Source organism: Zootoca vivipara, chromosome 1, assembly GCF_963506605.1.
Source record: "Zootoca vivipara chromosome 1, rZooViv1.1, whole genome shotgun sequence".
NCBI classification, from domain to species: domain Eukaryota; kingdom Metazoa; phylum Chordata; class Lepidosauria; order Squamata; family Lacertidae; genus Zootoca; species Zootoca vivipara.
In genome coordinates this window covers 95,289,131-95,311,721 of record NC_083276.1, presented here as the reverse complement: position 1 = coordinate 95,311,721, position 22,591 = coordinate 95,289,131, and the positions used below count along the sequence as shown (strand labels likewise).

The window sequence follows — 22,591 nt, the reverse complement described above, 5'->3', positions numbered from 1 at the left end:
CGCCGTGCGCTGTAAGAGCGGGCGGCGGCAGCGGGCGGCGGGGGTCGTCGCGGGCCGGATTGGGAGGCCAATTGGGCCGCATCCAGCCCGGGGGGCCTTAGTTTGGTGACCTTGATCTAAGGAGAGCAAATATTTATATGGTATGAGTTAAACTGAAACTATTTGAAATGTATTTTTAAGGAAACCACTTTGTTTTAAAGTTTTATTTAGTATGACTTTCCCTGTTAGCACAATTAATTATTTAATGTACAGAATGCATGACTACATGAGGTGGTTTCTCTTAATAAGTATTTAATCCTTTAGCTCTTACTAGGTTCACGTACAATAAAGATTATTTGTTATCGGGGTCCTTTGTTCATGTTGCCTTTTCATGCTGAGCCAATACTGAGTTACAGCGGGTGGGGGACTGTTCATAACCAGAATCCCCTCCTACTCAGCATTTTAAAAATGATTCGTTGTTATCAAAATGTGCATCCCGACTTTCTAGAAAACATTCAGGGCATCTTTTAAAGAATGCCAACAAAATAAATTGCTGGAGGAAATTCTGTTTATTTGATCTGGGCTTGTAGAAATACAATTTGAGCGTGGGACATGGTTGGTTTTTTAACAGAAAAAGACACTTGAAGTTCGGGGGGCAGGAGAGAGAAAGAGAGAAAGAGAGAAAGAGAGAAAGAAAGAGAGAAAGAGAGAAAGAGAGAAAGAAAGAAAGAAAGAAAGGCAATTATCAGGTAAGGTTTTGCAACCAAAAATATAGAATAATGTTCTTCTTAAAACATGCAATGAGTTGGATAAAGCTTATTGAAAATTAAGTGTATCAACAGTCCTTTCAAGAAGTTTCATTTCTTACCAGACGTTGAAGACAGAATATTAACTATGGCCACTTGGGTGTCCGAAAGTGCTTCTTGATAAGAGAAGTTTGCCAAGAACCACTAGGAGATTAAACAACATGTGTTAGTTTTAAAAAGTTAGAAGAAACTCACAAACCATTAAAAATAAACCCAAAAGATTAATCAGGTCTTTGCCTATATAGTGAGAGCATGCTTGGGAGGTGGGGGGGATTCAATTTATATTAAGAGAAAATGAAAGGTTTAGGCAGTTAGATGAAAAAAATAATTCCGGTTATTTATATACCAAGTGTGAAATCCAATGGTGTGTGCACAAGCAGGACAGACTTCCGCTCATGCAATGGGAATTCACATTTCACTCCATCCTCCCAAATCTACTCCAGAGGATCCCCAATCCTCCGGAGCAGATGGAGGGCGTGGGTGGAGGAGAGGAAGCTCTGTTGCACAAGCGAGGATCTGCTCATATGATGTTGAATTCTGTCGTAATGGTTTGCAGCTGCTAAGAAAAGTAGATAAACATTCTAGTAGTAACAGTGATTGTTTACATACTTTCAGACACTTAGTTGTTGCTTTGAAAACACCTTGAACATAGTGGACATAAAATGCTTGGAACTATCAAAATACCAACACATTAGTTCCAAACCTGAAAGAGAAAATGATGCTCAAAGTTCATTCATTTCAACTGGACTTAAGTCTCATGGGACAAATTAAGTCATGATTAAATTAAGGGCTACTAACTTTGGGGCCACTATATTTCTCTGTGGTTCAAAAGAAACATTGTATACATATCACATCACATGCTATTTGTTGAAAACAATGAAAGAAATGATGGTCCTATGACTCTCAAGTTCCTCTTTGGAAACTGCTAGACATATTTCTCAACTTTACCAGATACAGTCATATGAAATAAGTTAAGTAATAACAAATCAAGTCTGAAAATATACATCCTAATTCTAAACACTATATATAAATACTAAAATCAACTAAATGTACGTATAAATGTCTAATACACTTCGAAACTAAATGCAACACTGCTTTTGATCTGAAAGGTCACATGAGTCTGTCCCACCTATCTATAATGCTAATAAATTTTAACACTGCTGTGCTAGTGGTGAAATGGAAAATACTTCAATGTCTCTTTTATCTTTAAATTCAAAACCATCATCTAGAATGTAAGATGCAGTAGATTTTCTTTATTTATTTCAAAATGTGGCTAGAGATAAAGTATTATAGCTGGAACTTTAATCTGCCTGATTGGTAGCGGCCAATTTTAATCAGTGTTGGTAAATGGAACTGAAAGTTAAAATCACATTTTTTTGAAGCTCTTTTCATTCGGGTGAATTATTGCAACAGAGAATGAAAATGTGAAAGATAGCCTTTCCTTTTAATAATGAATGACAGCTTCTGTTTATTAAATTGTAAACTCTCTCACCTGCAATAAGTCACCTGTGGTGAAGTCTTTTGTAAACAACCACAATTAAAGTCAATCAATTAATCAGTTACAAGCAATTAATTAATGAGCAGGCAGCCCCCAAAGATCATCCCTTTCTCTAAATGGCATGAACAAAATATAATGACTAACTCAACACCCAAAATGATCCATTCTATTTTTAGTTAAGCCTTCAAAAACAAAAATATAAATAGGGCAAAAAGAATACAAAATAACCAACTTCCCAATAATATATATTTAGAAACAATACTTAATAAAGAATAGGTGACATACCACAAAGCAAAAGAAAAAGCTGATTTTGGCTACTTGAGATGCAGTAAGCTTCCCTACAGCTTTTAATATTGAATCCTGTTCCTTAACTGTTGGATAAGACATACGAGACAGCTTTGCTTCCAATGCATGGCTTGATGGGAGTTGTCGAATCTCCATAATATTACTGAACCTTACACGAGGCTTTTTGGGTGCTTTAGGGGGGAAAAAGAGTGGTGCAGATCATTATTATACGTAGCAGACTGGAACAAAAATAATAATCCTCAAGATAAGGCCAAGACTCCCAAATTGCAATTCAGAGTATGAACCCATGTTTAACTACTTGCACAGTTAGTTTTCGAGAGCAAAATGGTTTGTGTGTGTCAGGAACATGGACTGTCCATTGGGTGCAAAAGAGCTGTAATTGATAATTGTGGCTTTAAGAGTTTCTATCGCCATTAAACATATTCACTGTATTTAAGGAATGGGCCAGGCTTCCTCAGTTTGGGAGCAGCTACTTTTCATTTCAAGAAGATACCTTCCATAAACATGTTCTCAGAAGAAGGGCAAGGTTAAGTATTTAATATTACAACTTTGTCTTTAAGCTAGCTTAAGAATGGCTACTACACCATCTTGTGGTAAAACCAACCAAAGGCTTAGAACAGCCATTGGTTACAAAATCCTGTTAGTCTATTTCTAGGCCTATGTACTTCTTTCTTAGAGAAACTGATCTACAGCAAAGATGATTTCCCACGCTGTGCTGTTCAACTTTCATTCATTACATACAGATCAATGCATGAAAAGGAACCAACATAATCTCAGGAATAAATCCACATTGCAATACACTAGGGGGCACACATAGAATCTATATTAGAACACACTATTGTATTTTGAGGCTGCAGTAACGCCTCTGGCAGCAATTGGCTGAACCTGTCATGCCATAGGATGTTCACATTACAATGGTTTGGCCACCTTGTAATAAATACAAGATCAAATTGTGCAACAAAGAGAATGAGGTCCACCTTGCACATAAAGGCCAATCATTGGGTGATGACCAAGTGGGGGATTTGTTTTGCTCAAACAAGCTATGGATGTTAACCACAACCACAACCACCAGTTCAGACATAGCACTAAATCGGGGATTGTGGTATGTTTCTGCCATTAGCTAGAGGGGAGAAGGGAAGTGGAAGCCTTCTGTGGGTTTATGAAAAGCTATTAACTATGGCTTACCATAAAATGCAGCCAATTTGTGCTAACATGCAAAAATAGCAAAAATTATAATGAGCTATATTTTTTTCAAAATTACACTGCATTTGTGAAATCACACAAAATTTGTTAAACTTGGGACATGCTCCCTTCTCCAATGCAGTGTTTGTCACTTGCTCATTTTAGCATTTGCCTTCTGCATGAAGTCCAAAAATTGATGTAATTGTCAATTTTCTGATAAAAAAAATTAAAAGTAAAAAAAGCATTTTAACAGATTATCTCTGTTTTACTACTGAGCATCTCTGAGCACCTGTTATCATATTTAGAAAATACTGTACTTCAGGCCATGTAGGCACACAGGTTGTTAGGTGCCACAGGAAAGGTTGCTTTCATACTTTCAACATTACATAAACTTTTATAAGTTGATATAGAAACTGTATTTTGACATTTTGAAGCATTTACTTACTTTTTTCAGTGTCACTGTTAGTGTTGCTACATTTTTCACTTGGCAAGTCATGAAACTTTACAGGAACGTATAATGGTTCACTCTGAAATGCAACATAATGAGTTCCCAGTTATCATAGTTATAAAAAAACACTCACCCAAATAAAAAAACACCAAAAAATAAAATTTACTAACAGTGCAATCCTATGTATGTTTACTGAGTACATGCAGACATAAACTGATTTAATATATAGTACAATATACAAATACAAAACAATGTACGAAAGAGCTGGACCAACTGCAAGGTAAATTTGCACAAGTTGCTAACTTGCAATAAAACTGTTAACCAAACCAAAAACTGTTAACCAAAGAAAGAACATACGATGAGAAGAAAATGAGCTGCTTTTCACCATTTAAGATAAATAAAACATCCTATTGTGTATCCCTCCGTCTTTAAATGAAATATGTGGGAGAATTCAAATACTGACTCCTCTTGTTCTGATATTTCCAGTGGCAGAGTACATTCCCTTAGACGGATTGATTAATGGCTTTAACTCTAATTGGTTTTTTTTTAAAAAAAGGTAAGTTTCTTGTAGCAGAATAAATAACTGGGTTGAAGTAAACTAGGCATAGGTAATAATATTAATGTTCGCTAGATGGATAATCACTGAATTCAGCTAAACAAACAAAAAACAAACACCAAAAATGCAAGTGCAAGTATTTCAACTTTGCCTTTTTCTGCTCCTTATTGTCACTAATGAGTTTCCAGGAAAGGACAGATAACATGCATAACTACATGTTTCGAAGGTGGCCTTATGGATTCTACTGTTTCGGATATTCAGCCACAACTTATTGAGAGAGTGACTATAAGGGCTACAGTTGCAGACAAATTAAGATAATGCAACATGGCCATAGAAATCTTCCACCCAGGCACTTCACTGCTTTTTTATACCTGCTGCAGATTCTTCATATTGAAAAAATAAGGCTGTGTGTGTATATCTTTATCTTGCATTACATGATGGCATTTTAGGCAAACAATGTTTAACTATAACTGAAACAGAATTAAGGAAATTAGTGACTGAAGTGCTTGAACCACATGTATGGACCATGGATTCCATGGACCAAGCATAACATTCCATAGTAAGTAAGATTCATTTTTGCTCACATGCCATATATGTTTACCATACTTTCCCTATTTAAAATGGCATTATTCAGAGCTCTGTGTTTATTTTCAGCACTAATTAAAAACAGACAAGACACGAATAGCTATTACCACACAGTAGTAGATGGCAGGGAGGGGCAGCAGCCCGTATCTGATCTCACTGCTGCTTACTAGGAAGGAGAGTGGGAGGGACAAGACGGTGGGGAGGTTGGTGCTGTGCAAATGGGTCTGCAGAGAGTTCAGGTAAGCACCTCACTGACCCACCCTGCTGTCTGCTACTGTTGCCGCACAGAACATTACAATCATTTAAATGAGAGAACTTACCAAAGAACTATTTACAGTATTGTCAGTTGTACAGGCTGCAAAATAGCCTTCAGCATCTGCAAACTAAACATTGAAAATTCAGCTGAGACAATACGAATATGTAGAGTAAAAAAAAAAAACACACTGAGGTAAAAAAAAAAGGTAAAGGACCCCTGGACAGTTAAGTCCAGTCAAAGGCGACAATGAAGCTGCGGCACTCATCTCGCTTTCAGGCCGTGGGAGCCAGGATTTGTCCACAGACAGCTTTCTGGGTCATGTGGCCAACATGACTAAACTGTTTCTGGTGCAACAGAACACCGTTATCCCGCAGCAGCGGTACCTATTTATCTACTTGTACTGGCGTGCTTTTGAACTGCTAGGTTTGGCAGGAGCTGGGACAGAGCAACAGGAGCTCACACTGATGACACTGTCGTCCATAACTTCAGGTGAGATGGGACTCAGGAAGGCTAGCCCACTGGTGAAGAACAAACAGATCCATTGCCATTCTTGCCCCTTGGCTTGATGCTAGGCTAGTTTCAAGCTACTGCAGCTTCAAAGCCAAGTCTATTCTGGCATGAAGCCTATTCCAAGAAAGGGCTAGAGAAACACGTTAGTTCTACAAAACCAGTGTGATTAAATGGACTGCCAACCACCAGCTGTATGATTTCCCCCGTTAGCCTCTTTTCTGGAATACGCTTAATACCAGCCAAACTTATGGTCAGTCGAAAACAAATACAAAAAAACCCCATTTGATTAACCAGGAATAAGTTGGCAGCCTGAATTAACTTTCGTCCAGCAACTATACAAAATAACTAGTTTTAGAAAAACATTTAAGTTTCCTGTTTGAACAGTTCCTCTTCAAACAGCTTAAGAACTAACTATAAATAGTGAAACTTTCACAAGATCATTCTGCAATCTCAGACCTCGAAAGTAGTATTTGGGAACCACAATCAAGAACTGAGGAAGTGGGCTTTTGAAGTCCTTGTTTACCTAAAACCTTCACACTGTACCCTTTACTACGCTGTTAAGCAGCCCTCAAAGTGGAGGGGAATAGGAAAATAACACAGCATCTACCATTTTCCTGTGATCCCAGCTTTCCTGTCCAATCCAAAATGTAAAAAACAGACATGAGGAGGAAGGTGATTTCCCCATTTTCAAAACCTTCCCCATCTTCAAAAGCTTATGGTTAGTAAAGAGCTTAAGAATGAATCCTGCTTTGGACAACATGCTATATCAAACCATTAGCTCAGAGTGGCAGTAAAAGGGAACAGGGAGGAGGGCATAATCTCTGCTCTGGAAGCTGGCATGCTTGTGTGGTCATGATAAGCCATAGTTTGGGTTACAGTCATGCCTCGGTTTACAACCACCTCGGTTTACAAACACCGTGGACCCAACTGGAACGGATTCAGTTTAAGTACAGACTTCCAGAACCAATTACACTCATACTTCGGGTTAAGTACACTTCAGGTTGAGTATTCCACAGAACCGTCTGGAACAGATTAATCCACTTTCCATTACTTTCAATGGGAAAGTTCGCTTCAGGTTAAGTACGCTTCAGTTTAAGTACTCCGCGGACCGTCTGGAACAGATTAATCCACTTTCCATTACTTTCAATGGGAAAATTCGCTTCAGGTTAAGTACGCTTCAGTTTAAGTACAGACTTCCAGAACCAATTGTGGTTGTAAACCGATGTACCACTGTACTATGTGCCAAACCTAGTCAATGTGTGGGATTTCAACAGTGTTATTACTATGGGTTTCTACATCCATGTGCTGTGTTGTTCTCTGTTCATCAAGAAAACACTCTTCAGCCAAGATAGGAATGCTTCCAGCTCATTAGTGGAGTCTAAGGGTGATGAACTGGCTATGTCTTGTTGAGAAACATGGAATAGCTAACCAATTCCCAGCTTTTTAAATACAATTTGGAAAGCATGAAAAATGGGTCCGATAAATAATTCATTCACCACCACAACCGCCACTGTCTTTTATCAAAAGAGAAAACTCTGCTGAATCTTTGTAGACCAGTTCAAGAGAAATAAATCTCAAAAAGCCCCAAAAACATTTACTGACATCTTTTTAAATAGGTTAACAAAAACATTTCAAAACTAGCAGAACATAGCAAAAAATATAAGCCACGTGCCCAAATACTGATTCTAGGCACATCTTAAATTTTATATCATTTATTCCATTTCAATTCCACTAAGAAGCATTACTGATGCAATTACAGCTTCTGTTTATGCAATGATTCACTTTGAAATGTTAGACTAATGAAAGCATTATTTTGCTCACTGAACATCTGGGGGTTTAGCTTATGCTAGTTTATGCAGGATTCCCTCTCCAACATAAGCTTTGATTTTGTGTAATTTACAGAAGCCAAAGTGATGGCAAAATTATGAAATGGAAAAATAGACACTTACAAAAGCCGCATGTTTGCCACGAAGGCCACGGGTGCACTGCTGCCTCCAAGGTTTCCAAACGATAAATCCCAAGAGGTAAAGAACAAACATGGATGTTTTTGCAAATGTACTGAAGAACGGCTTATTGTACACAGTGAAAACATACTGCAAAGGGAAGGAAAAGATGGTTAAATGAAAGACATGTCATATGACCAGCATAATCTTACTGATCAACTCTTTGGTACTACTTCAAATTTCTTGACCGTCACAGACCATGGGAGGGCTACCGTATGGCCCTCTGGATGTTGCTGGACTAGTTCCCATCCACCATAAACATTAGCCATGCTGGCTGTTGAAGTCCAACAACACCTGGAGGTCCACCCGTTAGCCCCCTGCAGTGGATGGACATACAAAGAGCAGAGGTGTAGTTGAAGCAAGAAAAAGCTACAAATCCTGGAAAAGCAAGAGAAGAGATGCAGGGTTCCTTGGTGTGTATCTCAGGATTGCCCACTACTCCACCAGCCAAGAGAGCTAACAATTGGGGTTGGGAAGTTGTTCTGGCACATGGCAGTATGGTGTTCTGGTATGTGGCTTCTGGCCCCCTGCAACTTTTACCTGCTGTGGGTTAGATTCAAGGACAGACCTGAGAAGATGGCATTCCAATGGCTACCTATGTTAGATAGAAAGCAGAGATAGTCTAAAAAGCTGAGGCGGAACCTTCTGCAGGGCAGCCAATGTCAAGAGCATCAACTCCTGGGAAGGGAGGAAGTACAGAGGGGCATGATAAGAGCAGTGGGTTGTCCTGCGCAGGTATGGCAGCTTGCAACCTAACTGACTGCATCAGAGGCTAAATGAGAGACAGACTTTGCAATACTATCCTGCTCCCAAAGGCTGAAATACAGATTTATACAGAAAAGCTACAAAACTTTTGTAGTTGTTCCCCTCACCTAGGGAGAGAAGACCACAGTCCTTTGAAAACAGGAGGAACTCACAAGCTGCTTGGAGGTAGACTACTTTGGCTAATAAATTTATTTAAAATATTTACACACACACACCCCATAGCAGCTCGAAAAGCTCCCAAAGTAACTTAAGAAAATCAGCAGTAAAACACACTCCTACCCTGAGGCTTACAATTTGAAAGTTGGGACACAAAGGGGATATGGGAGGCACCAAAACGAGGATGTAAACAGTTCAGGTAGCCTAATGAACAGCTAAGGAGGCTATCTCTCAGTAGGTGTGATGGAATCGCCTCTTCCCCTCCACTGCAGCTGATGATGAAAACGAATTTATACTGGTCTACAGTGGTACCTCGGTTTACAAACACAATTGGTTCCGGAAGTCTGTATTTAACTTGAAGCGTACTTAACCTGAAGCGTACTTAACCTGAAGCAAACTTTCCCACTGAAAGTTTGGTATCTGAAGAAGTGTGCATGCACACGAAAGCTCATACCAAAATATAAACTTAGTTGGTCTTTAAGGTGCTACTGAAGGAATTTTTTTATTTTCCCACTGAAAGTAATGGAAAGTGGATTAATCCGTTCCAGACGGGTCCGTGGAGTACTTAAACTGAAAATACTCAAACCGAGGCATACTTAAACCGAGGTATGACTGTATTCAGAAGTAAACCTCACAGGTTTGATGGGGTTACTTTTAACTACATATGTAGGTTTCCTCCTATATATGTGGGAATTGAAAATAACTCCTTTCTGACTCAGCACAACCCTACCAATGTGTTCTGCTGTCAGTGGCTGATGAAACTAAAATCAATTTTCACCTACTGGCAGCCGTTCCATCAGGCTGCAGAGAAAAGGGAAAGAAGCCTGCCAATGCGCTCCTCAAACCACACAATCAGGGAGGGAAGCAAAGAAAAGAAAACTCCAGTTTTATTTTCATCAAAAGAATAACATCCCTTCCAATTGTTCTGAATCTACATAGACACAGAGACAAACCATTTTTAAAAGCCAGTGAAAATAAGGATCCAACAAAGCATGAAGGAAGGAACTCTGCAGGAAAGAAAAATCGGCCTGTAGGGGGCAACATAAAATGAAGGCAGGAAGCAAACATGGCCCCTGAGTCACAGGCTGCCCACCCTGGTTTTAGGGAATGGACTCTCTGACTTGGACTGTACAATTCTGGGCTTAAACCACCACACACAGCTCAGTGAGGGACCCTGAGCCTCTCACTTCTCTCTCAACCTAAGCTATATCGTAAGGTGGGTGTGAAGATAAAAATTAGATAATCCCATGTATGCTGCCCTGCTATCAATTTTCACTTTATTGTAATGGATATAGACATCCTTAGGATGTCCCCAAAAACTTTGCTAAGCCCACCTTCAGAGATTTAGCATATAGAGAACTGCTACCGTAAGACAGTGATTTCTGTATCCAATCAAAAGGATCTACAAATGTCTTCATCTCTACACTGTCACCTATTCACACATTTTCATTTAGCTTCATATTATTATAAAAGAATCCCTGAAAGCCACAATTCTCCCAATTTAGGAATTCCTGCCCAAAAAAAATTGGGGCCCCAGCATATCTATGGAAGACTTTGTTCTGTTAAGAGTTTGCTGTTTAAAAGTTATACTTATAGGGGATTTGAAATTATGAAATAGAACTGGCAAGAATAATTGAATTTAATTATAATTCGTGACAGCATAAATGCTGGGAAAGGCTTCAGGCTGGACCAGAAATGTAGCTAGTCAGGTATGAACTGACCCAGAACCAGTCAACCTGCTTCTAGCAAGCAAGTAGTAAGATCACTGTACAAAGTTAATGGAGTGAGCATTAATTGCTCTCCCTTGAGCATGCACTACTACATTAAGATGAATACACTCTGACATCACAAAAGGGTTTGTTCACACTTACCTTTTGCCCCACGCTTTCTAGGCACAAGCCTGTGCTTTCCTGGTTCGTGTCCAAAAGTTTTATCTTTTTGTCCTGCCACTTCCCTTTACCGCTGAATCTTTACCGCTGAATCAGAGCAAACAGCAATTTGAGTTTTCCACAGATTGCTGTTTGCTCTGATTCAGCAGTAAAGAGCAGGTTTTCACAGGTAGAACAACCTGGAGCTGTGCCTAGAAATGCAGAGCAAAGGTAAGGAAGGTTGGATGAGCCCCAAGACACACTTACCGAAGTGAGTTCAGAAGAAGCAACCCATATCACATCAACCAGGAGAAGAATGACAATTCCAAGAGCCATGCGCCTACGCTGACTGGGAGAACTGCTCTGTGGGTTCATCCGGTTCATGATAAAAATCCACACCATTTGTAATCTATGGCAGCAATAAATAAATAAAGTTTTTTATAAAAAAAACTATGTGGGCAACAGGCTTTGTGCTCCATATCTGGATGGGATGGGACGCAAACTCAAAAAACAAGACGCAGCTAAAATGTCAACTAATAGCCAATCCACATGAAAACAAAACAGGAAGCAGTTTGTTACAATTGGCCTATTACTCTTTCAGCTAATGTTTGTGTTAAAAGTGTGGTCAATCCATGGAAATGTTGTTTTGCCACTGGAGTTGGGCCCTGGTCCCAGAGAGTATTAAAAAACCATTAAAAAAGGAAAGATTCAGGCACCACCCTCTATCCTCTGATTTCAGTTTTCACTTTTGATGGTGTGGGGCATTTGCAAGAAAGATATACAGTGGTACCTCGGTTTATGAACACAATTGGTTCCGGAAGTCTGTTCATAAACTGAAGCGTTCATAAACTGAAGCGAACTTTCCCATTGAAAGTAATGGAAAGTGGATTAATCTGTTCCAGATGGTCCGCGGAGTACTTAAACTGAAGCGTTCATAAACTGAAGCGAACTTTCCCATTGAAAGTAATGGAAAGTGGATTAATCCGTTCCAGACGGGTCCACGGAGTACTCAACCTGAAGTGTACTTAACCCGAAGCATGGGTGTAATTGGTCTGGAAGTCTGTTCATAAACTGAAGCGTTCATAAACAGAAGCGAACTTTCCCATTGAAAGTAATGGAAAGTGAATTAATCCGTTCCAGATGGGTCCGCGGCGTTCATAAAGCGAAAATTCGTAAACCGAGGTGTTCATAAACCGAGGTTCCACTGTACGCAGGTAAGCATGGGAGCAGGTGTTTCTTTAGCAGAAAAAGAGAGGGCTACTTGTGCCCTTGTAAGTATACTAGGATTACAGCCAATAGCAAAACAATGGAATCACTGACGGAAGTGGGCTTTTGAAGTCACATTTATAAACTATACTGTTACAATACACTGGCTTGGCTTTGTTCTCGGCTGCAGCTCCTGTTTAGCAAGGAAACAGCTTAACCACAAGCATTGGTTTGGACATGCTAAGTCATACTTTGGACCTGGCTCAGCACAATGAGAAAATAAAAAAGAGCAAGCAGGAACAAAATGGCTACAAACCATAATCTGGTTTACTGTGTCATGTGAATGAGGTCACAAAGTGGGATTTGTCAACTAGCTGACAAAATAAGCATTTAAATAATAAATCTGCTAGAGTTGTACTTCCTAGCCTCCTCAAAAAAAAAAAAAACCACCATTGGAGCCAGCACATATGTTTGTGTCACAACAACCTTGGGTTTTGTTTGACAGAAGAAATTGAATTAATCTGTGTTTGCTTTATTATACAGTCAAACCTTGTTCTGCGTCCGTTTCGGCGAACGTCCGCAGCAAAACCGGAAGAACCGGAACGAGTTACTTCCAAGTTCACCGCTCACGCTTGCGCAGAAGCGCTAAATCGCGCCGCACGCATGAGCAGATGCAACACTTTGACGTGCGTCATTTTCGGCTTGCGAACGGGCCTCCAGAACGGCTCCTGTCCGCAAAACGAGGTTTGACTTTATTGATAACAATGTGTTTGGATAAGGATGCTAAGTATCACTAGCTATCCACGGGACTATTTCCATACCTGCTCAGTAACCTTTTAAAGTTAAAATAATAGCTGGACTCTGACAAGTTTCATGGCATCATGTTAAGGTGAAGGCTGCCTCCTGGAAAAAAAACAGAGAAATAAAGGGTGTCAAGGGCTATAAAGAGACTAGGCTTTCCTAACTTTGCCACCAGGCTTTATGTTTGCCATTTGAGCTTATGCACACACCTGTTCCACAACCAAAGTATTCCCCACATCCTTCACTTAAGAAAGTCAGCAGTGTGTGTAGAAGGCTGGCTCTGTGTAAAACAAGCGTGAAAGTCAAAACAAAACAAAGCATTACCCAACACAAATAACCTCAGTCATAATACAGCAGCCGCAGCTCAGTAAAGGGCAGCAGAAATGAAGCATAGATGGACTATAACATGTCAAGTCCACATGTCAAGTCCACAAACCATGCTGGACAGAGACAGCAAGACAGAGCGCTATCAGAAATAATACTTTAAAGATTTTTACAGAAGTTTGCCAAGACAGACACAGCTTTTTTAAAAAAATATCATGAGATAAATATAACCACAACATAGCAGAACTTAGGTAAAGGTAAAGGGGCCCCTGACCATCAGGTCCAGTCGTGTCCGACTCTGGGGTTGCGGCGCTCATCTCGCTCTATAGGCCGAGGGAGCCAGCGTTTGTCCGCAGAGAGCTTCCAGGTCATGTGGCCAGCATGACAAAGCTGCTTCTGGCGAACCAGGGCAGTGCACGGAAATGCCGTTTAAGACTCCTCAAAATCATTTTCCGATAATTAAAAAAATATCCACTGTGTGAAACATAGCGTAGTGTAGTAATGTAGGCCTATATAAAAACTGAATCAAAGGACTAAAGGAAACTATAAAACTGAGTTTCAGGTCTCATCATTTTGGAGGGGTGGGAGCCACAGGTTTTAATGCATGTTTTTCTTTTCTTTTTTAATGTGGACAGCTATTGCATGGTGAAAACACATTCTTAAAAACAGTCATGGCATGATAATATATTTCTCACCTCTTGAACTGACAGGCATGTCTCAAAGATCATATTTTTTTATCTATAGGTTTGTGATGTTTCTGAGGGAAAAACCAAAAGAAAAACCAATCCTTAGCAACTGTGCTGTTTAGTAATGCTTTGTAAGATGTTGACCTGTTAACTGTTTCACCCCTTTCATTACAGGATTAGATTATCCAGGTTGCATTAATACACAATATGTACTGTATGGCAGAATAATGAACACACTTGAGCTTGCAAGTGTCTTTTGCTCACCGCTGAAATAAAAACTGACTTCAACCAGTCTCCTATGACATGCCACTTTATTTCCCCCCTTTTGCTGCACTAGTAGATCCATTGTGTTATAATAAAACTCTGTTCAAAGAAATTCATATTTACCATTTATTAAGGAAAATAATAAAACACAGCAAATTAGTAACTATTTGTTATGAATCATGCCAATTTTTGTAAATCAACACTCATAAAAAGGTTCTGGTAACATGTCTGAGAACATCTAAATGCATAGTTTTTAACTCCATTCTGTACGTTCACTTTCAACAAATTTGAATCAATATCTTAAACATCTATTCTTAATTTAATGAAACATGAAATATTGATAAAGTTGGTCAACAACCTTGAAAACAGGCAGAAGCTGACTCATTTTTGCCAGTAATCCTTGTTCATGATGCCTTGGTGACCTCACAGAGGGAGAATGTACACAATCACAGCACCACCATAGCAACTGGTTGAACAATTCTGCAGCCTTCTATACTTGCAAAACTTAAAGAAACCTTTGCTACTGGAAAATGACGAGGTAGTTAACTACATATTGGATTTATAATAATAACAACTCCATAAGGATTTATTTTTTCCACCTATAGTCCACTGAAAGTTCAACAATAAAGAATGCACTATTTTGTGTTTTAAGGACCAAGGTAAATAAATTCATTCTATGCAAAGATATGAATTTAAAATATCTTTCAAATATTTCATATTATATGAACCTAACAGCATAATTCTATACATGTCTACTCAGAACTGAGTTCATTGGTGCTTACTACCAGGTAAGCAAGTACAATAGAGGATTGCAGTCTAAGTATTCAGCCAGTAGGGATATTTTTCATCACCAATTCTGAGTGTCTGACTTGTAAACTGGCAGTGTAAACTGCATCTATAACTAACTATCTTTCTAATTAAGAGAGATACAGATGGAGGGTTTCATAGCAGCAACATTGAAATGTTATTATAACGATTTAAAAGGAATTGTTCTCTTTCCCAAAGCCTCAAGCTTCAGTGCTCAAACCATGCTATATCTGGCCAAATAACATTTAAAAAGTGGTGTGCTGAATATTAAAAATGTAACATGCTCAGAGAATATGAACTGATTTTGTAAATCTCTATTGTTTCATTCTTACCTGGATATGTTACTGTTGTGGCATCAAAGTGTTCTCTGTAACACTACTGGTATAACTAGTTGTCAAATGTCTAAAGAAGTAAGAAGACTTGGCATTAGTTCTGAAGTTCTCAGCATTCAAATTAATGTCAATCACATTTTAGTCTCTCTTTTTTAACCATTACACAACCATGCTTTTACAATTATGTTACCTACTTTGTTGTTAAATAAAATCCATTCTTTATGGATCTTAAACCACGACACATTTGCATGCACACATGATCATGAATCATTACTAGGAAAAAGGCATGCCAAATTTGACCTGCACAGATAGAGTTCTTGCCAATCTCACTGTCCACCTTCCAATCTAGCATTCAAGCCAATGCTTCAGGTGGCACAATGCCCATCTACCGTACTTGTTTCTTCAAACCAAATATAACCCCCAAACTCCAAGCAGAAGGAAAGGAACCTCTATCAAACCGGAAGGTTCACTTTTCCTCCTCATCAGCTTGGCACGGGTATTGCTTTGCTTGCTTATTAAGTGAAGGAGCTAAGAAACCCATTTCTCTTATCTCTTGCAATGTTCAAGATCCCAGTACTGTCGCTAATGGCAGTGACTGAGATGCTAAGTGTGAGCAGGTTCTGCAACTACCATCATACTGTTCTACTGCAACAGCATATTTTTCCCAGAGCTATGAGTGAGAGCATAACAAAAAGGAAAACAAACAATTGGCTACCATTGTAGTGGGGACTAAACCTGTTTTGCTCTTCTGGAGACTCTAGCCAGTAAGGAATCAAGCCTCCTCTACCTGCATAGCCCCATATTCAGCTCTGGATACTGAGTATGGTAGAATGTTAGGAAATGGCTCATTCATAAATAGACATCCAGTTTTATTTGAATGGGAAAGAATACCATATACACTTTGAACCAGAGAGGAATTTTAAATTTTGTTTAATTCAGTATCAAAATTACTAGAGTTTGATAGTAATTTTTCCAGATTGGAAATGTTTATTACCTAGGACACTGCCACTAAGAGCCATTTCCAAATGCTGTACTGAAACAAACTTTGCCCCTGTGTTTGCCTAAATCACATGTACTTCAGGTCCATCAATAACAAATAAAATGTGTTACTCCAATAAAGAAAAGCTGCTGCCTGCCAAGGAAACTGACAGCTGCAAGTCAATGTTGATATTCAACAACTGTTTATACTTTTAAGATATAAAGCACCTATAGGCATACAAATATTAGTTTGCATTCAGTGATGAATGCTGAAATTATACAAAAACCACCTCCTGAAGCCATACACCTGATTCAGCACACAGGATAATGTGCAGCTTCTTTCCAACATGGAATCATGTACATCCCATATTCCATTATAGTCCTTTTTACACATTCACAAGAAAGTAAGTGAGCTTAAATTAGGAGGGGGACAGAGTCACCCTCAACATCTGCTTGCACCAGATCCATTTCAGACCTTCACACATGGAGGAAAGGCTATAAGCCCAACTGTGGTCCATTCTACTACACAGGGACGTCCAACTCCCAATAGACTGTGATCTACTCACAGTATTAAAAAACTGGCAGTGATCTACCCATTGTCATAAAAAAAAATCTAGCAGTGATCTACCCAAAGTTTTTGAGCTTTCTTGGGAAGCAAGAGTTGTTTAGCTTTTGTAGGAAGCCAAAGTTGTGGAGCTTTTTGGAGAACGGCAATGTTGTGGAGCTTTTTTAGAAAGCCAAAGTTGTTGTTGTTTTGCTTTTTTTTTTTGCTTTTTCTAAGGAATCATAGAATCATAGAGGGCCATCCAGTCCAACCCCCTGCCAAGCAGGAAACACCATCAAAGCATTCTTGACATATGGCTGACAGCAACACGTGGCCGGGTCAGCTAGTAGAATAATAGAATCATAGAGTTGGAAGAGACCACAAGGGCCATCCAATCCAATCCCCTGCCAAGCAGGAAACAGCATCTGTCAAGCCTCTGCTTAAAGACCTCCAAAGGAGGAGACTCCACCACACCACACTCCTTGGTAGCAAATTCCACTACCGAACAGCTCTTACTGTCAGGAAGTTCTTCCTAATGTTGAGGTGGAATCTTCTTTCTTGTAAGATCACTGGGAGATCACTGGGGGGCCAGAGATCAACCAGGATCTACCAGGAACACCCCATGATCTACCAGTAGATCACAATCTACCTGTTGGACATCCCTGTGCTATAAGATAGTTGCTTACGTTCATATATTCCATTTGGGTGTCTATATATTGGCATACATATTCTGTGCAAGTTCAGCCAGGTTCTTCTTATTGCTGACACAGCACTGTAAAGTTACATGATGATATGCATTTACTGATTAACAAATATAGCCATGCTGGGCCATAAGAAAAACAACTGCAGAATCCAAAGTTGGGCAATACTTTTACTAGGACCAAGCAAAATGTCACAAAACAATGATAATAATTTTGGGGCATTTTGATACTGTGCCACTGTGGGTTTTGAAGTATATTTACTGAGTTACAGAGGCATAAAATAACTCTGTAACTGAGTTACAGAGGCCTCTAAATAACTTTGGAAGTCGTCTCATACCTGAAAGTGGTTCTACAGAATATCGGGGGGGGGTCTCTCCCAGCCCTACCTGGAACTGGGGGAGACTGAACCTGCCAAGCAGATGCTCTATCTACCACATGCGCTACGTACAGCCCTTCCCCAAACAAAAATTAAGGGGGGGGGGGACAGCACAACACAATAACAGCCCTGCTGGTTCAGCCAGAAGGCCAGACTAGCCCAGCACCCTGTTCCTCGCAGCAGCCAACCTTTAGGAAAAGGTGACAAACAAGACAGGAAGGCAATACTTTGGTGGTGCTGCTTCCCAGGTGCTGTGTCATTCAGAAGCATATTATCTCTGAACTTGGGAATGTGTTCAAGTAGAAGCCATAAGAACCAACAGCCCCTGACAGGTCAGTCCTTAGCGGACCTGTATAACCTCATTTTCAAACCACCTAAAACTAGAGGCAGTCCAGTGGCAGGGAATTCCACAGATTTCACTACAGGGAAGGAGAGGCAAGAGCTGGGGGTGGGGGACCTACCTCTTCCTTTACTGGATGAAAAGCGAGAAAGTAGGACAGGGGAAAGCAGGATTTTTCACCTCATTGAAAGGAGAGGGCATTTAACTCACCGACAGAGAGGAGAGGAGGGTGGTGGTCGGGAAACTGAGCCAGGGGAGAAATAGCTTCGCTCCTCCCGCCCACGCAGGCTTCGCGGCCAAGAAGGAAGTACAGCAGGAGGATTTTAAAACACAAACACACACACACACTCACAGACGCCAACCCCGGTTGCTCCCTGATCCCCTGGAAGTGGGTGGGTGCGGCGGGACAGCAGCAGATTGTCCCCCTCCCCCGACCACACACGCAGCCTATGGGGTGTGCGTGTGCAACCTCTTGCATTTCGCAACGCTACTTAAAGGGAGAAATAAAAGTGCACTTGGACACAACTACGGACGGGTCTGTTTCCCTTCTGCCCGCCGGAAGCCGCCGCACCGAAAAGGGAGAGACGGGGTCCTCGCTTGCTGGTGAGGAGCTTTGACAGGGAGCTGCTGGGAGAGGCTCCAGCGTCCCCGTCGAAGCCGTTCCCACCCGCCTCTTCGGGGCTCCCCTCCCGCGCTCCTGCCATGCAAAGCCCGGAGAAGCCTGAGTTTTGCAGAAAGAGGGAGAAAAGGAAGGAGGGAGGGAGTACCTGTGTGCCGGAGTCGGACCCTTGCGCGACCGCAGCCTTTCTCCGCCAAAGATGGTGGCAAGCGCCGCCTGCTCCGCTGCCACAGCTGACTCGGCTCAAGAGCCCGCTCGCCTGGGCCGGAGTGAGTCGACCGCCGAAAGGAGACACCCCTTCATCGATGCGCTCGGGGTTCCGCTCACCAGCCTAGGCCCTCTGCTGCCACCTCCCTCCCTCTCCCGACTCCTCTGCATCACGCCCGCGGAGAGTAATAATAGGACAGAGAGTTTGAGGGAGGGGGAAATGGGAGAGGGCTGCAGAAAGAAGAAAAGGGGGAGGGGGAAGTAGCAAAGGAAATGTGGTTTCTGCTTTTGGAGCAAATTCTAAACTTAGCTGCAGGGGTTATGATGGGAGATGGGGTGAGTTTAAGGCTGCAGCTTTAAGGAGGCAGATCTCCCTAAATTTAGTAAGTGGCGCTATGATATAGCTAATATTTGTATGGGGTGTTAGGGGAGGGTGGTACCTCTGGTGTGGGACACATTATGCTCCTTCTGAGGAGCCACATCCCATGAACAGCTTTGACTGGACTTCTGAAGCAGGAGAGGGTAGCTGAGGGGTTTCAAACCCTCTGTGAGTTGGAGACTTCCCCTGCATGTAAAGACAGGCTCTGGCAGATTGAGCTGACGAGACCAATAGTGGATCCAAAGGTCAAGAAAGTGGTTTCTGCATGTGCTGTAGAGGGAAGTGAGGGGCAGATGGGAGCCCCATGTCAGAGAATGGAAACTCTGATCCTAAACCTCTGCTGCCTTGTGGCTGTAGCCTACTTATTAATGAGAAAGGCTTTGGGAGTAACCCCGGGGGGAGGAGAAGAAAAGGCTAAGGAGTAAACCCTACAGAAATCTAGAGTGGAGTCCCTAAGATGGTTGTGTGGTGCCTTGTATGCCTCCTTCGGCAACTCCTGCAGCCCAACTGGTGCCAAATGTATTGCTGCTTTGGGCTACATCAGCAAGGCCGAGAGTAGGGTCTTATTGTCTGGGCGGCCCAGGATCTCCATAGCACCACTGCTCAAGCTTGTGCCCTGAGAAGGTAACCCCCATGTTGCTAACACAGCGGTTTGACACAGCAGTTTGACCAGGAGGTGCACTCCATTGTCTCTTGAAACTGCCAAATGTCAACAACAACATTTTGCTTAATAAGGAAGATGTGACATAGTGTAAAATGACAGGCTATACTGGTCTTCCTGTTTGGGAGATCAGCTGATAGAGGTGCCATTAAGAAACAAAGAGAGCAGAATATTGAGGGAGATAAACAATGCAAATACTATCAGGGTTGTCAGGGTTACAGGGAGCATGATGCCACTACAGGAAAAAGTACCCATTTGCTGTTTGTGTGATTTTAAAACAGAGGCTGCCAAGAAGAACGTGAGTGATGGTGTAAATGGAAAGGGAAGCTGCATCTGGCAAGGGGTTCTGAGAAGAAGTAGGAAGTGGACAGAACTCAATGCAGGCTGGCAGGGAGAGTGTACCCAGACACTGGGTAGCATGGCTGGCTTCTTTGGACCCCAACTTGCTGAAGCTATGGGAAAAGCAACAAGAGACACTCTTGGGGTGTCATACTATGCACCCCTTCAGCCAATATCCTCATTGACACTACAGTCACTGTTGTGCCTCATTTTTTTCCAAATGAAACACAAACCGTGGTTAAGTGCCAAAACACTTGGAATCTCACAACACTCAACAGAGATTGGAGTGGCCAGTAACAATATGTTTTGAATAACAATTTCAGTGGAACCATAGGATTTCTGAGTTACGTAGAAAGAACTCTAGTTTGAGTAGGACGACCTCTTGTCAGTAGTCCAATCCCCTGGACACAGTATCACAGAAACAGTCTGACAAGCACAGAACAGAGTGGAACTATAACTGCTTGTGATCTGGACACCTTACCTCACCTGGGCTGCAAATCCCTCTGTATGTCATTTGTTCTACTTTTCCAAAGTTGCACAATTCTTATAACTACCGGTAAATAGTGTGGCAGAATAGTAGTTGAGTGGTTCCTCCTGCTCTCTGTCACTTGTTAATACCTTAATAACTGCTCTCTGTCACTTGTTAATCTTCCCTAAGCAGTGGACCTACATTTTGTTCCGGGCATAATTAAAGAAGGTTTTAAAATTGTCTTTCATTTTCCTTGCAAGTCATAGATCATTATGGGATTTAGTCTTCTTGACACTGTCATTACACGTTCAGAATACTTTTGTATTCGTCCTTGGTTATGTCCCTTCTTTCATCTCGTATACATTTCCTTTTTTGACTGAGTGGTACTGAATTGTGCATACACATCATAGGATCAGACTGCAAATAATATATTTTCTATTTACTTACTTAATTATTTGGTACATTTATATAACCACCTTTTTCTTCCAAGGAGCTCAAGGTGGAATACATGACCCCACTCTTCCTTAAATGCTCTTTCTTCCTGATCTCTTATTCTACTGGTTAAACTTGGCATTTCTGCATATTCCATCAATTTCATCTGCCATTCCTCCTTCTTTGGTACTGTTCATTACCTCCATTTCTGGACATATGCCATTCAAGCTGCTGTGGTTGCATAAAGAAACAGATTAAAATTTAGATTTTAATTACATTTATTTTACTTTTAAAAGGCTAAATTGAGTCATTGAACAATTGCATATGCAAGCAACCAAGGTTGGATAACAAGTAAAGAGCAAAGTTAAACACACACAAAGTCTATGACTCACAGTCCCCTGATCCTTTTCACTAGTTACCCATCTTCCTCAAACTTCTACCAGCTGTTGCTCTGAAATTGGAAACGTATGTCATTCTTAGGCAGGCATCCCCAAACTTCGGCCCTCCAGATGTTTTGGACTAGAATCCCCATCATCCCTGACCACTGGTCCTGTTAGCTAGGGATCATGGGAGTGGGAGGCGAAAACACCTGGAAAGCCGCAGTTTGGGGATGCCTGTTCTTAGGCTACAATCCTAAATACATTTTATAGGGAGGAAGTTCTGTTGAATTCAGTGACACTTGCATCTGAGTAAACATGCTTAGGGTTGCAGTTATGCTCAAAAAGAGAGGAAACTAGAGGATTGTATCCAAGTAGGTTATAACTCAGAACAGACACATTGAAATCAATAGACTTGCTGTTTACATTCATTGATCTGGGTGAACATGCATACTCCACTTCCCAATTGTCCTCATGTGTTCTAATTAATTCATTCCTGGTTTGTAGAAAACCAATCTTTCCCCTCTGCATACATTGTTTGGGCTTCCTCTCCAAACCAGGATTGCAAACCAAGGTTTGAAGCTGGTTTACACAATGCAAGTTTGAACAGGAAGCTTAAACTATAAATTGGCAATTTCCATGCAAACCAGGGGGTTTCTATTTGGCAGAGTGAGTGAGGGGAGGAAGGGGTGTTCGAAGTCCAAGGCTGTGTCATGTAACACCCACAGTTTGGCACTTTTGTTAACTAATCCTGTGCTCATTCCTGCCTCAGTTCTGGTTTAAGAAATTACACTACAGTACTGTGTAGCAACTAACCCTGCTTTTAACAAG

General features: G+C 41.0%; 1 protein-coding gene across 4 annotated transcripts in view; it reads right to left on the bottom strand.

Annotated features, from left to right (window-relative positions):
• The window catches only part of SLC35F5 (solute carrier family 35 member F5), a 32,633-nt gene extending 13,439 nt beyond the window's left edge, over nucleotides 1–19,194 (bottom strand). Inside the window, exons 1-11 of one of the 4 annotated variants that reach the window (XM_035130136.2) lie at nucleotides 19,045–19,194; nucleotides 15,339–15,408; nucleotides 13,945–14,006; nucleotides 13,135–13,205; nucleotides 12,946–13,027; nucleotides 11,186–11,327; nucleotides 8,076–8,219; nucleotides 5,681–5,743; nucleotides 4,217–4,298; nucleotides 2,569–2,759; nucleotides 848–929 (exon numbers count right to left, since the gene is read on the bottom strand). In XM_035130136.2, coding sequence (XP_034986027.1) covers nucleotides 848–929; nucleotides 2,569–2,759; nucleotides 4,217–4,298; nucleotides 5,681–5,743; nucleotides 8,076–8,219; nucleotides 11,186–11,320 — 697 coding nt within the window. In that variant the 5' untranslated portion in view covers nucleotides 11,321–11,327; nucleotides 12,946–13,027; nucleotides 13,135–13,205; ... (1 more) ...; nucleotides 15,339–15,408; nucleotides 19,045–19,194. Of the gene's footprint in view, nucleotides 1–847; nucleotides 930–2,568; nucleotides 2,760–4,216; nucleotides 4,299–5,680; nucleotides 5,744–8,075; nucleotides 8,220–11,185; nucleotides 11,328–12,945; nucleotides 13,028–13,134; nucleotides 13,206–13,944; nucleotides 14,007–15,338; nucleotides 15,409–18,487; nucleotides 18,999–19,044 lie in introns of those variants that run through there. The other 3 variants (XM_035130153.2, XM_035130170.2, XM_035130162.2) reach the window with 3 other exon arrangements.
• Between the last annotated feature and the right edge of the window lie 3,397 nt (nucleotides 19,195–22,591).